The 17,921-nt window shown below is 43.4% G+C and overlaps 1 protein-coding gene across 13 annotated transcripts in view; it reads right to left on the bottom strand.

Moving 5' to 3' along the window:
* The window catches only part of DNM1 (dynamin 1), a 141,792-nt gene that overhangs the window by 43,460 nt on the left and 80,411 nt on the right, over positions 1–17,921 (bottom strand). For 10 of the 13 annotated variants that reach the window (XR_004425810.1, XR_004425809.1, XR_004425811.1 and 7 more), the window contains exons 14-15: positions 16,996–17,007; positions 8,657–8,770 (exon numbers count right to left, since the gene is read on the bottom strand). Coding sequence is in view for 10 of the 13 variants with exons in the window: in XM_033137358.1 (XP_032993249.1) it covers positions 8,657–8,770; positions 16,996–17,007 (126 nt within the window). In the remaining 3 variants the exon portion in view is untranslated. Of the gene's footprint in view, positions 1–7,801; positions 7,896–8,656; positions 8,771–16,995; positions 17,008–17,921 lie in introns of those variants that run through there. The other 3 variants (XM_033137359.1, XM_033137361.1, XM_033137365.1) reach the window with 2 other exon arrangements.

The raw sequence follows: 17,921 nt of genomic DNA, 5'->3' as shown, positions 1-17,921 counted from the left end.
GAAGCCAGACTGGCTCCCTCCTTGCTGTCCTTCTGCCAGTAAAGGGACCCCTGACCGTTAGGTCCAGTCGCAGATGACTCTGGGGTTGAGGCACTCATCTCACTCTACAGGCCAAGGGAGCCGGTGTACAGCTTCCGGGTCGTGTGGCCAGCATGACTAAGCCACTTCTGGCTAACCAGAGCAACGCATGTTTACCTTCCCGCCGGAGCAGTACCTATTTATCTACTTGCACTTTGATGTGCTTTCGAATTGCTAGGTGGGCAGAAGCTGGGACCGAGCAATGGGAGCTCTCCCCGTCGCAAGGATTTGAACCGCTGACCTTCTGATCGGCAAGCCCTAGGCTCAGTGGTTTAACCCACAGCACAGCCCGCATCCCTCTGCCAGCAGGTAAAGGTGGCTTTATTCTGGCAGGGATGTGGGACCTGACTGCTTTTAAATGTTTTGTTCTATTTTTACTATCTGTATTTTAATAGATTTATTTTTAAATGATTTTAATTCCATTGTAATTTAATTGATTTTTAACAATTATATTTTAGCTTTCTATGTTTTATCTGTGTTTGTTTTAATTTTTGTAAGCATGCCTTGAGTCCTGGCTCTGGGGAAATGTGGAGTATAAAATAAAACAACAACAAATTATTTGTTAAATTTATCTGAATGGAATGCTTTTTATAAAAAATTATATCCCACTTTTCCATGCAAAATGCTAGATTTTCACTGGGCCCCAAGTTCTAGTGTTATGAGAGAGGGAGAAAATTTTCACTTTATCCACACCATACACTGTGCCACAAACCAAATCTTGCAAACTTTTCTCCCAGGTGAGTTGTTTTGGCCCCATGACAATTTTATACGTTTGTTAAGTCCCCATAAGTTTGTTTAAAGGCACTGTGATACAGGCAGTTTTATTTTCAATCCCTTTCACAATAATCTCTGCCACAGAATTCACACACAGCTCTTGCAAAAGTTCCTGTCCTCTTCTAGCAGCTTATGGCATTGTTTCAGGAAACCTTGAGGAAGAGAGAACAGTCTCTTGCCTTGAAAGAGTATCATAACACGTAGTGATTGGGCTTAGTTCCAGGTTGGTCTGCATAGGACTGGGACCTTGGATGACACTGTAAAGTCCTGGCGTTAAGCAGGTCTCCTTTTGCAATGTGCTGCTGGTGGCAGGATTGGTCTAAGAGCACCACTGGATCCTGGGGGCATCTCGTGAAGAGAAACAACTGGGCAGGCGAGATCACCGCCACAGCACCCCACTTGATCAACCCACTGGAAGCAATCGGTTCCTAGCTGAAACTATTGCTTCAGTGAATCTACTGTAAGGTTACCAGATTTTTTCAATGAATCCGGGGGCACTTTTCAACTTCAATGGATTTTGAAGGACAGGAAACAGGGACGTCTGGTAACCTTAACCTACCGCACTATGGCTCTCTACAGATCAGGGATCCAGCCCGTTGGGAGGCTGACAAAGGGAAAGAAAACAGCAAGAGAATCCAAAAATAAGAAGGGCTCTTGGATGTAGGGCAGTGTGAGGAGTCGGCTTTCTGCCCCCGCCTGGCAAGTCTAACCCCATCCATCTCCCCATTACACACCATCAGCCACTCCCTTCACAGCAGGCAAGAACCCCAACCATGCTAAGACTTTGGCCCTTTAAGACCCTTTTACATTCCAACCCTTTCCTTCAGTGGGGGCTGGGAGGGAGGGAGGGAGAGGGAGAGAGAGAACAAGGCAGCTTTTGCGGGGAAAAGACCGGTTATTTTGCTAATGGGGCCCAGATGTTTTCACCACCTAGTCTGATTGCCCAGCTCCACTTGCAACGGGGTGGAAATAGGCTGGGCTACTCTCAAGGCCTTGCTTGGCTCAATGGCCAACCTTACTCTGCTTATCTCGTGCAGAAAAAAGCAGCACTTTGGTTTAGCCGCCGCAGAGAGGTTGGGACAAAAAAAAAGAACAGCACAACCTTACGAAATAGGGGGTGTGGGAGGGGGTACAAGCCCCCATTGTGTGCATGTGCACACGGACTCACATACAAATGCACAAAGCCCTCAAGAGATAATTCATGGAATCCTCAGTAAGTTAACTTAAAAAACAATAAGGAAGAGCCTTTGATCTCCATTAGACTGGGTATTAAATTGGGTGGAGGGGGATTCCAAAACAAACTAACCTGATACTATTATTATTATTATTATTATTATTATTATTATTATTATTATTATTATTATTTCAATACCACCCTTCCTCTGAAGATCACAGGGCAGCTTACAATATAAAAACACAAAAATGCATACCGTAATAACAATCAATAAGAGCAGCACACCCCACACACAGTTTAAAAGGCCATAGATTGTTTAATTAACCAAAGGCCTGGGAGAAGAGAAGTGTTTGTTACTGGCACCTAAAGATATGCCTGTCTTCTTGCCTTCCTGGGGACAGTATTCCACAAGCAGGGAGCCACTGCAGAAAAGGCCCTGTTCTCATGTTGCCGCCCTGAAGCCTCTCGCAGAGGAGGAACCCGAAGAAGAGCCTCAGATTATAATTGCAGGGTCTGGGTCATATGTGGAGAATGTCCTTGCGGTAATGCGGTCCTAAGCCATTTAAGGCTTTATAGGCCCAGAAACTAATTGGCAGCCAGGATTGGTGTTATATGTTCAAACTGTCTTGCCCCAGTGAGCAACCTGGCTGCTGAATTCTGCACCAGTTGACGTTTCTGAACTGTCTTCAGAGGCAACCCCACATAGAATGCATTGCAGTAATTTAACCTAGAGGTTAGATCTGTACCTCCTGGGCTAATGTACAGATCAAGACACAATTATCTTTCAGAATTGTTAACCGAATTTTGCAATATTGTTCCAAGCTCAAAGAAAAGTACCAAAATCCATTTTTTTTAAAAAAAATCTTATTTTGGAATTTAGAAATGCATGCACTAAGATTAAATATATATTTTGTAATAAAATACTTATCTATATATGAATTTAATTTTTCTGCATTTTTTTTTAAATTATAGATTAATATAGAGACAGGACTGAACAGTTTTATGAATGAACAAATGTGAAACTGACACAGACCAAAACCTATCTATCCATTTATTATATTGCCCTATACCTGTTGATCTCAGGGTGTTTCAAATCAGTATGATCCAGGCATTCTCTCTCTGTGTGTGTATCTAGTCTCTAACATGTGTACATGAAAATCGCATAGTTATGAAGCCTAACGTACTCCCTGGCAGTGCACAAGCTGCCATTTTACATCCTGAAGATCCTGGGGTTATACAGTGGAACCCCAGAGAAACCCTCCACAGAGGTGGAGAAAATCTTTTCTCTCTCCATTTTCTCCATACTATGCATAATTTGACAAACTTCTATCATGTTGGTTCTCCTTCACCTTTTCTCTAAACTAAAATGTCCCAAATGCTGCCACCTTTCCTCCTAAGGGAGGCTCTCCATCCCCTTGGACTTTTCTGAACCTTTCCTAACTCTACAACGGCAGACTGAGTAGGGAGGCTTCAGCGATGTGACGGTGGTGGCAAGCCCTTGGGCAATGACCCATGGTAATATGATCAGGCAGGGGTGTTACAAATGTGTTCTGTTTTCACCTGTGAAATGCCAGAGGTTATGGCACTCTCCATGAACACTGGAGACAGCTGGCACCCAGGAGCATCCTTCACTGTGAAGCCAACAAGCTGAAAGGCATGATCTGCAAAAAACCCATCCCAGGGCTCTCTATAAATTCCTACTAAAATATACTGCTTTGGTTCCAAGTGGAGTTCAGCTACAGACATCCAAGTGAAAACTGCTTATGTTTCCCTCCAAAAGAGGCCAAGGAGTGGAACCTATGAAAGAGGAGGGGTGTGTGGGTGTAGGGATATGGTGCTGAATTGGAGCAGGAGGAGCGGAAATAAAAACATGTTCCCCCTTTCCCTTCCACTCTGGTTGAAACAAAGGCCCCTTTCTTCTGCTCAGCTCCTGCCCCATCAGCACTTGGGTCTCCCTGCATTTATTCAAGGGATGGTGGCTGGCAGGTAGCTGCCTAAATTAGGCAATGCTGCCTCTCGCCATCCATCCAGAAGGGAAACAATACAAACCTGCAGCTGGTATTCAGCCCGAGGGCTACCCTCACCCAAGGATTAAAAGGAACTGCTATCCACACACATTTCAACCCCAATCCCTGCAGCTGGAACTAGTTAAAATGGCTTATGTTTCTGAACTGCAGTCATTCCCATCACCTCTGAGTAACTGGGGGATTCTGGGCACCTCTGGAATCCAGATGCAGAGGCCAATTTGACATCTAAACCCAATGTTTGTGTCTCTCACACACTTCCGCCTTCACGTCTAACTCTGAGGGGGGTGGAGAGCAACGCCATATCAATTTGACAGAGATATGCTGTCTTGGAAGCTTTGTGTCGGCAGCAATGGGGTGGGTGATTGATACTGCAATACGGACACCTTTGATAACCAAAGTGCTACTAATTCATGCTTGCCCATCTGATGGATGGGCGAAGATCTCAGAAGGAAAGGGTGCTGTCTCAAGAGCTGCCTAACCAGAAATAAGGGCCATCCATTGTGTACAACAGCATACTGTTGTCCTGAAATGCAGCTATCATTTATTATAAATCCATGTGGTTTGAAATAAGGAACATCTGGAAACATAGTACTCAAGTTACAAGGGAGAGGCCACTCTCCCCATTACTCCCTTTTCATCAGGCAGAACTGGAAAGGTAGCTAGGGGCCATTTCACACATGATGTTTTATTTACCTAAACGGATTTGGGGGAGGGGGCAGGAATAAGTACACCATCATGTGTGAAGACAGTGCACTCATCTATTTCAATTCCTTGGAGGGTCCTGCAATGGGAACAGGGGCATTTGTACTTGGCAAAAGACAGCAAAGAGCACTGCACCATGTTAAAGCTCAACAGATTTTATTTTTTTATTTTTGGTATATTTCGGTATATACACAATTCATATATCTGTTAGGCTGCAAGCCTATACCTGCTTACCTAGGAATAAACCCACTGCATTCAGTAGGATTCACTTCTCAGAAGACATGCAGAGGGTTGCACTGCTAGGCTCCAATGTGTTGCAGGAATACTTGTTTTTTGTTGCTATACACTCACATTCCTCCCCAACCCTCCGACCTCTTCATTCAGGTTTTGTCTTTTGCTGATCTTTCATGAGAGCTGCAATGTTTTTAGCAACATCCTATTAACTCTTTGCTATTACAGTACCCACATTTAAAACTGGAAGCATGTTCATCTTAAAACTAGGATAACAGGTTTTTAAAGCTTTTTGACTGATATAGTATTGGTGGGGGAGAAAGATTTTGTTTTGCTTTTATTCTTGTAAGCTGCCTAGACTCGAGCTTTTCTTTTCTTTGTGGCAAGAAAAGGATCTGATGAACAGAAACATGTTCCAAGATTTTTTAAAATGAATGAATGGAATCTCTTATTTTAAGGCTGCCCCCACTGCAATCAGGATGCCCCCCATCTATCACACAGGGACTAAGGGCTTGTCCAGTGTGGTGGAGTGGTTAAGAGCAGTAGACTTGTAATCTGGTGAACCGGGATTGCGTCTCTGCTCCTCCACATGCAGCTGCTGGGTGACCTTGGGCTACTCACATTTCTCTGAAGTCTCTCAGCCCCACTCACCTCACAGAGTGTTTGTTGTGGGGGAGGAAGGGAAAGGAGAATGTGAGCCGCTTGGAGACTCCTTCAGGTGGTGATAAAGCGGGTTATCAAACCCAAACTCCTCCTCCTCCTCCTCTTATTCTTGTCCATGCCAAGAAAGCACGACTGGTCTGAGCAGTTTTGCCTTTGCCTTGCCACCTCCCCCTGGAAATCCAGCTCCTCAGTGCTAAATCAGAGCAAATGGCAATCCAAAGAAAACCCAGTTGCTGTTCGTTCTGATGCAGTACTAAATTTTGGGTTTCCCTGGAGGAAAGTGGCAGGGCAAATGGAGGTGCAGAAAGGTCTCTTTTTAGGGGGAACTCACAGGCACTCAGTTCTGGAACATCCCAGGTGAGTGCCATTGCCATTCTAAGAGAATGATGAAGGTATTCACGCTCTTTTTCTAGATAAATAGCACTGGGTGTAGATGAGCCCTAAACCATGTACTTTCCCAAAAAAAAAACCAGGACCAGCAGCATTTGCTGCGTTTTGACTCAACATCAGGACAAGCCCTTAGACTTAGGAAGAGCTTTCCCAATGCTGAACCCCAAAACCTTCCTGTGCAAATGTTTTCCGTGCAATACATGTTTGTCACTAACCTACAGTATGTGCCTATCACCTTGACCTTCTTGATGAATGGGAATCTGTTGGGCTGCTGGCTCCAGGCTCCAAAAGGGCTCAATATGGTTGGGCAGAAGGGGAAATTCTGCTAGGTGTGATTGTCATCACCACAGCAGTTTCACCGGGTGAAATTTACAGACTTTCAGTTGTTTGCAATGAGCAAATCAAAGAAAAGCAATTGAAATAGCTCAGCACAACAGATGCTTCAAGTGGCTCCCCCAAATTCAGCTGAAATTGCAACTTATACTGGCTTCTCCAGTCCCACTATTATTCAACCCCTTGAATGGAATCCCTGTAAATTTTGATAATAAACCTGATTTGCAATGAGAGTTGAATAATTTCGATTGCAACTGTACATGCTTGCTGAATATGCACATTTTTTGCAAACAAACAAACAATCTCTATAATCATACATTTTTATGCCGCTCTCTCTTAAAGGCCCACTTTGTTGGGGGGTATGCACATTTCTGTGCCTGTTACTTGGTTGGAGAAGTACGGAAAAGTGCAAATCTTGGATGGTTGTGTTTTAGTTCTCATAAAGTGCAGATTAGGGAGCTTTGAAATGCAAACCAAATCTCGTTTCTCCCCCATCAACATATCTCCCATCCCTTGTCTTCTTTTCTCCCTAAAACTGCCATCACCACCCTTTCAGCTGCCCTCAAACCCCTTCCAGATTGGGTGGGTGGCATTTCCTTGAACTCTGATGCCCAGATCCTGACAGATGAGAGACTCAAGTAGGAAGGTAACCTATCTGAAGGGCTACTATTTTGATCGCTTTATAGTAAAACGAAACCTTTTATATTAAAAGGAACCCTCAGTCTGATTTCAAACCCCCAAACCTCCAAACATAAGCTGGACAGAGGAAATCCTTGTTAGAGTCTGATTTATTTTTTACACATTCCAATCTGATTTATTAGACAGGATTTGGCTAGGGAATTTGCCGTGCAGAAGCAGGCATTGTGGCTCTTTCAAAACAATACTTTTCACTCTCGCTCACTAAAGACCTCGCTATACATTTTGAAATCATGAGATGCACCAGCTACTTCAAACCTTTGTGGCTGCATCTATGTGTGTGTAAATATATCTGTATTTTATTTATTTTACCTTATTAAAAATAAAATAAAAAATTTAGCCCTCTGATCATCAACAACAAAACTTGAACAAGTGAAAATAACACAATTCACAAAACAACTGAAAGAGGTTAAATATATTACAGTTAACATACAATCATAAAGCTGCTCTAAAGCTACGGAGCGTCTCTCTCCCATAGACTAGGGAAAAACAGAACCCCACAAGTGCCTGGGTAAATGAATATGTTTTAAGCTGGTGCCAAAATGAGATAAAAGTCACTACCAGCTGGACCTGAGAGGGGAAAGCATTCCGAAAAGGAAGGCCCTGCTTTCCCAATTGCACAACGAACCTTTTGCCCATTGATGGAATTCTGAGGAGGGTTTACCTCTGATATTCTTAAAATGGGCATGCTAAGCACCCCCTAGGGCAATTAGGGATTTGACCCTATTTTTTAAATAATTCAGAAATGACAATAAACACTTTTAAAAACAACAACAACAGCGTATGTATAATGCAAAAATGTTTTCAAAACTTACCCGCAAGAATGTCTAGAAGTCAGTTTAAAGGAAGGGAGAGATGAAGATGTGAGCATACTAGTGAGAGTGAGATAATGCTGCCTTCTTCAAAAATTCAGTTGCCAGACCCAATAATTTTAGGTGCCAGTGGATTCTTCCACCTATCCTGATATGATTGACACCTCCCTTTTCAACTCATTCCTGTTGTGCTGAAGTCGGTTAGTTCACTTTACTGTGCGCTGAGCATGTCACATAACTATTTTAACACAACTTCCAATTCCAAGTTGGTAACTCCTCACAACACTTCCAGAAGTAGGTTAGAGAGAGGAAGTTCAGAGGCATGGTAATTCACACCGCCAGCTCACCACATTGTACATTCAAGCAGGAATTGATTTCACCATGTAATGTCAAAGTAGTGAGTTCAAGATTATCACAATCGACCCACAGACTGATTTGGGGGTGACATGGAAGGGGGAGAACTCTGGGTAAGTTTGTAATACCTGAAGTGTCTGATAAGCTACAACAATATATGGTGCTGCTGAATTTTGTGGACTCCAAAAGTGGATCCATGAGCCACCAAGACTCTTTATTTTAAAATGTGTAACCCCTCTTTTTGAGGAACTTCCTCCACAAATCTGCTTACAATATCCAGTAAAAACCAACTCCACCTGACAATAAAATGTATTTTAAAAAAATATATATATATAGAATACAGTACAACTAAACAATAAACCAGCATAAGTCCCTTGATGGCCATTCAGAAGGAAAAGGAAACACCAACAGAAATTCCTTACCTCATCGTCCTTGTACCATGAGAGGTTCTCAGCCGTCAAGACGAACCAGTACTCTTTCGAGCCACCTTTCATGATGCCAATGTTGTTGATGGTGAGCCAGCCCTTGCGGATCACCTGTGTTATAAAAAAAAAATGTGTCATTGTTACGCATGCCAGCAGCTGACTCAGTGAATTAGAAGAGAATGGCATTACACACACAAGCACAGCAGCATATCAAACAGCAGGGCCAGCCCAACAGCTGCTTGGATATCCTCTATGGAGGATGAACCCAGGCCAGCAAACTGGGACCTGCTTAAAAACAGGAGAAAGAGCCAGATCAAGAAGGCGAGAACTTGCTTATCTTAGCTCATATATCCTCTGCCAAGAACACATGAGGAAGGCTCTAGGGCAGAGAGCTATAGGGCTGCAGTGAAGAGCATCAAAACCTCTGGTGCCTTTGGCAGACATCAGAAAACGAATCATAGTAAGCGGTCCAAGTCTGAAGTCAGGAAGGGGACACACCATTCAGCAAGACTTGGAAGGGGAAGTCTTATTGGGTTGCAAGGTGAGTATTAAAAAAGACATTACACAGACCAGAATCAAGGGCTATGCTGTTCCAGAATAAAATAAGAGGAACATCTCAATAATAACAGACATCTGGGAGCCCCAGTTTTTCCATTCTTGATGGTGGGGATAAACAGGGCTCTGTGTACTCTGTAATTCAGTGCAAGTGCAGGGAACCCCCCACTCTCACAACTCACTTTTCATTTTGTCAAAGGAAATGTCAAATCTATTACCAAAATAGATTTGAAAATGTGTTGGCAATATCCAGCAAAATCTCAGGAGTTATATCAGCATTTCCTGTGACCATCGAATGTGGTTTCAGGACCACATGCCACTCTCCTTTATACGAATTCAGTATGCAGAAATTGGCACCCCCTGACATATGCCAGGCTGAAGAGTTCAGCTTATCTTTGCATGGTACCTGTGTTACTTTGGCACATTTTTTTTAAAATCTGCAGTACACACAACCGTGTTTAGACCCCACTCCGTAGCAAAGATTGAGTAGATCAAACAAAATAAAAGAGGATTGCAATCAACAAACAATTGAGTTAATAGCATTTTTTTAAAAAAACTACAGTGAGTATCTGGAAGCAAAGGTGCATCTGGAATTCATATCCTGGATTTAATATGTGTTTGTGTGTGAGACAGAGACAGAGACAGAGACAGAGGGAATGAGAGTGCTGCACTTGAGAGTGCTGCACCAAGAAACAATCAGCCTGCAATAAACTACATTCTGAAAAATCTTTTAGCATGAAACATCTGTGTTCCACGAGGAAAACTGAGTACTACAAAGACGAACACAACTGCTAAACTGACTGGTTTTCTCTTTCTTTCTTTCTTTCTTTCTTTCTTTCTTTCTTTCTTGTGAAGACACAACTACTTTCTTGTGAAGGCACAACTACTGCCTCTCATTCTGCAACAGCAACACTGCTATCAACATGTCTACCTACGTCAACATGAGTCTATGACACTCTTTGCAAGCTGTCCACTCTTTTCCAGGCACAGGTCTGCGCTTTGAAGCTCCACATCTGGGTGCTCTTTCAGGTTTTCTGTGAACTGCTGGATTCAGCTTTAAAGAGTGGCTTTTCATGAGGGAAGCTCTAGAGCAATAAGGGCCACTCAGATATGGAGCTCTAAAGCACAGACTGCCTGGAAAGCACAGAGGAAAAGCCCCAAGATGTAAAGCCAAGGTTTGGTCCTCATTTCTTTGAACAAAACAAATCATAGCCCCTGGACAAAATGGTCTGTGGTTTGCTGTCCCTGCTGCACATTGACAGTAAACCATTAACTGCAGTTTACTATGACGTGTGCTGTTCATAAGATAACCGTGTGTCCTACTTTGCAGATGACAGTTTTCTATTTTGAAAAGCTGTCAGATGGCAGTCCTCTATTTGAAAGTATTCTCTATCTGAGGATTGTCAAGTCCAAGTCTGGTCTAAAGATAAAGGAACCATAAACAGGGAGAGGAGCCTTGAAGTTGCCTATTAATGGCTAGTTAGCAGAACCTGGTCAGCAGACTGAGCAGGCATAGAAATCACCATGTGTCTTCTCTACTTAGTTGGTCTCTAAGGTGCTACTGGAAGGATTTTTTTTTCATTTTGTTTCGACTACGGCAGACCAACACAGCTACCTACCTGTAACTTCTCTACTATGGTAAGAGGTATCCTGTATCTATTTAAATTATAGTAATTATTTCTAAATTTGCATTTGTACATATGAATTACCACATGCCAGCTCCTGTAATTCTTTAAGATTCTGTATTCTTGGATACCAGGCACTGTATCCATCCCCTTAATGGGTGATAAAAACTTTATAATAAAGTTTTAGTGCAGGTATGAGTACACAAAACTCAAAGACAGCCTGAACATTTAACTGCCGAATTTCTTTTGCAAACCAGTTTCTTTTCCATAAAATGGAACCATCACACTTTTTACCACACCTGGATTAAAATTTAGAAGGGTTGGAAGGGAATAGGGAGGTGGGATAAACTTCTTTGGTGAGGCCACTCTGGTCCCTGGGTTATCATAGCTGTTACAAGGAATAGCTGCTCTGAAAACACCTGGAAGAAAAATCTGGAAGCCAAGAAAACTCCACTGGTTAAATAAAATAAATTCACCCAAGTATGCATGCGTGCCTCCTAAAGACCCTGAATAAAGAGGGGGGTTTTGTGGGGAGGGTTGTACTTGGATTATTTCTTTCTTGAACTCATGGGCTGTATTTGAACAATCTCTCAGCTTAACAACAAAATAGCATAAGAAGCTATAATTTGATGTTGGCTTAAGATCCTGGCTTGTTTTGAAGCCATTAGCCACAGTTTCCTGGTTCAGATAAAATGGGAAACTATGGTTAAATGAAGATTCAATGGCTCCTGGTGCAAAAGGAAGAGTGAAGGGCCAGAATGCACAAACCATTCCACTCTTATCTAGACTTTCTTCCTTCTTACTCCTCTTTCTTTATTATTTCGTTCATCTTGGAGAGACCTACTTCTACTCCCACTGCAGCCTCCTGGTTTTAATCTTCTTATTAATTACAGCTAATTTCTCTCCCCCCCCCCCCCAGTTATACTCAGAAACAGATAAATTATTAACACATGAGGGGAAGCAACATTACAGAAAAGTACACTGGAAGGAAAGCAGTACGAAAATGTGTTAAGATATTACGGCGTTACAATCACTTATTTAAATAAAGATTGTAGATTTGTTTACAAAGATAGTCAACTTAGCTCAAAAGCTTTACACTGCCTCGCTTCCCTTGACTCTTCAATCTTCATTTGTTTTGCTATCTCTGTGATTTTGATGTCAGAGAGCGAGATCTCATGTCGGATCCCCCTTTCCTGCTGCCATGGAAACATCTGGGGAGGCCTGGGAAATAGCTCAGATCCAAAACTCAAAGCCAACCAGGAAGAGATTTAGAGAAGCTCCCAAGCTAGACTGAATTTCCCTTGACATAAGATAAAGGGCAGAGGAGTTGAAGGGCGATCCTTTGACCTCATGTCTGTCCTGCCAGTGAGACCTCAGCAGGGCTTTGGATGGACAGTTAAACCAACTTCAGATTCCACACACCCAGGCCAAAACATAGTGTATAATTTAGGACTGCACAGTCATTGGATGAAAATATACAGGTGAAACTCAAAAAATTAGAATATCGTGGAAAGGTTCCTTTCTTTCAGCAATTCTACTTAAAAGGTGAAACTAATATATGAAGGATAGGCGTGCCTGGCGTGCTCTGGTCCATGGGGTCACGAAGAGTCGGACACGACTGAACAACAACAACAATATATGAGATAGACTCGTGACATGCAAAGCGAGATATGTCAAGCCTTTATTTGTTATAATTGTGGTGATTATGGCGTACAGCTGATGAGAACCCCAAATTCACAATCTCAACTTTGGGGTTTTCATCAGCTGTGCACCATAATCATCACAATTATAGCATGCAAAGGCTTGGCATATCTGGCTTTGCATGTCATGAGTCTATCTCCAGTAGCTAATGAAAACAAATACTTACATAAATGGACTTTTCCACGATATTCTATTTTGAGTTTCACCTGTATTTCATAGTTAATCTTTAATTTAGCAATGCACAAATCAAATGTAACACCACAATTTATCTTCCCAGTTTTCCCATCATCTGTTTAACCTACATGTTGAATAAGGTAACAGCAAAACATGGAGGATTCCACCGTATTTTTTGCAAACCTTTGGACCTAGATGTCATCCTCCCACATTTTGATGTGAAACTATTTCCTGCCCTGACTTCTAGTTCTAATAAAATGCAAGAGACTCCTTTGTTGCCTTGGAATAATTTCAAACCCAGGTCACAGTGGTTTTTATTTCTGGTTGAAATAAAATCCCTTAATGGGAAATATTGAAATATTGAAATAAATGGAACAGACTCATTTGAATCCCTAGTCCATGTAGGCATCCAGTTCTTACCAGCTCCACTTCAACAAGTATTGTCAAGCCATGTGTACTCAAGCTGAATTTATTCCCGGGCAAGTCTGCTTTTTCCTATTTATAACTCCACTGGTGTTTTAAATACACAGTGCATTTGTGTGCTAGTCTTTATTAAAATATGGTTGCATCTTTTAGTGGTGAGCTGCTCTACACTTGCAGCTTGTGGTGTGACCTTGAGCAAGCATGCCTAGCATCTTTGCTTAAAATCCCTTCACACAGCCGCATATTGCACTTCAGCAATTGGATTTTCAGTGCTTACAGCCAAGTGCATTACTGCGAAACCAGCTTCCCATTTCCTGCATTACTACCACAAGTCCTATAGAAAGCAGGTTCCTTCCTCCAGGCAGAGTGAGCCATCCGGGCTGCCCCAATTACTGCTCTCTCCAGCCATGTAAACTGTGGAACGAAGGACGCAGCTGTCGTCCAAGTGCATATAGGGAGTTAGGTGCACAGAAAACAATGGGACACGGTCCTTCCACCAAACTGCAGGAAGTAATGGCCACAATAATTCTGGAATTCTCTAAGCAGAAAACACAAATTCTGCAACCGGAATTAAGTATCTCTTCAGCCGCCCCCTGCCCCATGGCACTGCCTATAGCAGACCTGAGCAACTTAAGACCGAACACAGCTTTACTAGCCATGTATTGCAGCCTGCTATATGATTGACAGCTGTCATGTTCATTTTTCAGCCCAAGGCAGCCAGCAACAGAAAGAGGGTTATTGAGCCACCAGACGAGACTGGTATGTACTGCTGGCTGAGTTGTAGAAGCCAAACTTACAGGAACAGCATCCTAACAATCCAGAGGATATCTCTGGCCAACCTCATAGCAGACTACATGTGATAGCAGCAAATCTGTAATTTTGGACAGAACCTTACTGCCAATCATGTTTAAAGGAGGTAGGTTTCCGGGGGGGGGGGTAGTTTAAACAAATGTAAGGGAGGCAGAATCCTCTTTCCCATCTACTGGTCTTCTTCAGCCCACCAGGAGTCCTGTGTCCAGTTTTGGACACCACAGTTAAAGGAGGATATTGACAATCAGTGCTGCATAATGGTTAGAGTGTTGGACTAGCACCTGGGAGACCAGGGTTCAAATCCCCACCCAACCATGAAGCTCATTGGGTGACCTTGGGCCTAACCTACCTCACAGGGTTGTTGTGAGGATGAAACGGGGAGGAGGAGAAGCATGTACATTGAGATCACTGGAAGGTAAAAGTGGTATATAAATGTAATAAATAAATAAAATAAAATAAATGTGCAAAGGAGGGCGACCAAGGTGATCAAGGGTCTGGAAACCAAGCCTATTGTTCTATGGCTCTATGACTGCCTGAAGTCCACTTTCCTTGCACCCATGACCTGATACCAGAAGGGAGCTCAAGTGTGCTTGGGAATTCAGTACCCCATGCCTAGAAATCCTATGGGTACTGTACTTTAAATCACACCATCTCCCTGTTAGACGTGATTGATAACAGGCTTGTGTTTCTGTAGTTTGGACCTGAAGGTGACACCACATATTATGCAGAAGACATGATTGCTGTGGCAACAATGGCATTATAATGGTTTCCCTCCTGCAAACACTGTTGAGAGGTGAGTGATGTACCTGCGACTTTAAGCCAGAGGAGAGAGGAGGCAGATCAGGAACTACTGGCAAATCACTGAACTGCAGGAGACTGGTGAGGTTTTCTAACTTGCAGTTGTGCTGTAATAGCAACAGCAAAAATCCTCTTTTGCACCCCTGCCCCCAAAATAGGCTGCTAGGGTCACTGATCTGTATTCACTCAGGTGTAAATCTATATTTTAATATGCAGGCTATCCTAATTTATGCCTCACTGGATGGAGAGGATCCTTGGGCAACAAGTCCGCAATCCAGTTATGGTTGGTGGACCTTAAGGGTCCTGGGTTTAAAAATTAAAATAAGCACGAAGTCTGCCCATTGCTTTTTTCAAACACCTGCATATGCTTCTATGGGATTACAAATTGGAAGGGGTCCTCAAAGCTGTTTGAAGATGCAGGTATGTTGTCCATGCTGTATTTGTTTGCTGCAGGAAACATGGGTCAACCCACAGCCATCACATCTGCCATGGAAGAAGCAGAGTCACCTTGTTTACTTTTTATTTCCTTTGGAGCAGGATTTCTACCTCTTAAGTTACAGATCTCCCTGCAAGGCTTTTTTAAATAAAAAAAAATACAACCAGGCCTTTAGCTGATTAATATTCTACAGCCTTTTAAATGTGTTTGTGGGAAGGGGAGTTATTGTTTTGCCGTTTCTGATTTAACTATTTAATTGTGCTTTTGTCTCATGTTTTTATCTTGTGAACTGTCCTAGGATGTTTACTATAATAATAATTTTATTATTAGTATTCCACCAATATGACTGGGTTTCCTCACCACTCTGGGTGGCTTTCAGCATACACAGAAACATAATAAAACATCAAGTGTTAAAAACCTCCCTATGAAGGGAGGGCATTCCACTCAGTGCTTTTTTTCTGGGAGGACGCAGGGGTACACATACCCCTAAACATTTTGTCAACCTAGGTTTGGCCTCATTGAGGGACAGTATTTCAATATGAGTAGGAAAATGTGAGTACCCCCAAACATTTTTTTTAGAAAGAAATAAAAAGCACTGGTGCCACTACCGAGAAGACCCTCTGCCTGGTTCCCTGTAACTTGGCTTCTCGCAGTGAGGGAACCGACAGAAGGCCCTCGGCGCTGGATCTCAGTGTCCGGGGTGAATGATGGGGGTGGAGACGCTCCTTCAGGTATGCAGGACCGAGGCCATTTAGGGCTTTAAAGGGCAGCACCAAAACTTTGAATTGTGCTCGGAAACGTGCTGGGAGCCAATGTAGATCTCTCAGGACCGGCGTTATGTGGTCCCGGCGGCCGCTCCCAGTCACAAGTCTAGATGCCGCATTCTGGATTAATTGCAGCTTCCAAGTCACCTTCAAAGGTAGCCCCACGTAGAGCGCATTGCAGTAGTCCAAGCGGGAGATAACTAGAGCATGCACCACTCTGGCAAGGCAGTCCTTGGGCAGGTAGGGTCTCAGCCTGCGTACCAGATGGAGCTGGTAGACAGCTGCCCTGGACACAGAATTGACCTGCGCCTCCATGGACAGCTGTGAGTCCAAAATGACTCCCAGGCTGCGCACCTGGTCCTTCGGGGGCACAGTTACCCCATTAACGACCAGGGTGTCCTCCACACCAGCCCAACCCCTGTCCCCCCCAAAACAGTACTTCTGTCTTGTCAGGATTCAACCTCAATCTGTTAGCCGCCATCCAACCGCCTCCAGGCACTCACACAGGACCTTCGCCGCCTTCACTGATGTCTGATTTAAAAGAGAGCTGGGTATCATCCGCATACTGATGAACACCCAGCCCAAACCCCCTGATGATCTCTCTCAGCGGCTTCATATAGGTGTTAAAAAGCATGGGGGAGAGGACGGAACCCTGAGGCACCCCACAAGTGAGAGGACAGGGGGTCTGAACACTCACCCCCACCCCACACCACCACTTTCTGGATACGGCCAAGGAGGAAGGAGCGGAACCACTGCATAAAAGTGCTCCCAGCTCCTCTAGACAGGATACCATGGTCAACAGCATCAAATGCCTTTTGATGAAGGACATTATATAGATCTAATGAATAAATCTAATAAATAATAATAATAAATATCCACCTAGTGACTTTTGCTCCCTCATTTTCTGTTCTGCTGGGCATAGTATTAGGGTTCACTGTACTTCTGTCTCCCTGCCCCGTCTGCAGCCAATGGAGACACCCCAGCTTTCCCCCAGATGCACCTAAATTAGTACTTGTTAGCACTGCACATTTGAGTGGCCTTTTTACTCACCAGGATCTCATCCTGCAAAAAGAGGGCCATAGGAACAACAACAGCAGCAGCAGCAAAGACAGGAGCAAAGAAAGGAGAAATCATTACTCAAGAAAGCGGGAGGAGGAGGAAGAAACTAGGCTCCAAAAATAAAGGGGGAGGGAGGGGAAAATATAAATATATAACAAAACCAAACATTTATCGCTAGAACCTTTTGCTAAATCAGCACTCTAGTTGCAAAAACAGCAAAAAGACCACATCACAAAACAAAATCTGCTTAGGTAAAAAGAAGGGGGGGGAGGGTTTGTTTTGTTTTTTAAAGCACCTAAAAGTGAAATAGACTAAACAGGTCTGCAACCTCTTTCAGGGCCTCCTCCTCCTCCTCCAATCCCACTTGGGTGGTAGAAAGTGGCTGGCCTTGCCTGAGAAGCAGTGAAGTAGCGTTTACAGAAAGGGCCTTGGCCTAGGTCCACCTAGTGGTAGGTCTGAGGTTATATTCATGATACACATTTATATTTATTTTATACCACTTTAACTGTCACGGCTTCCTTTAAAGAACAGCAGGAATTGTAATCTGGCAACTGTGTGCTGAAGATTCCTCCAACAGAAAGCCGAACCCCCGATCACAGGGTTGATCCCTCAGCGATAGGGGGAAACAATTCTGGTGTTTTAAACATGCCGTAAATTGATGTTTTGTCCCATGATGGCGCAAAGGGGCTGCGGTGTAGGAAGTTCTTTACCCCACCCAAACAGGGCCTGAAAATGTGATTTACAAACTCATAAGAACTTTAGAAGATTGAATAACACCCCCAGGTGTATCCTTTAAAATGCAACCTTGTCAGCCTTGGATATCTTGTTCTCACGTAATTCTTTGGACAATAAGGGTTGTATCCAACGCTAAATGTACACAGAGAAGACCCACTGGAACTGAGAGGCGCAACAGGCTG

The sequence above is a fragment of the Lacerta agilis genome, chromosome Z, assembly GCF_009819535.1.
Source record: "Lacerta agilis isolate rLacAgi1 chromosome Z, rLacAgi1.pri, whole genome shotgun sequence".
NCBI classification, from domain to species: domain Eukaryota; kingdom Metazoa; phylum Chordata; class Lepidosauria; order Squamata; family Lacertidae; genus Lacerta; species Lacerta agilis.
Note: the sequence above shows the minus strand (reverse complement) of the source record. Positions and strands in the feature narration are given on the sequence as shown.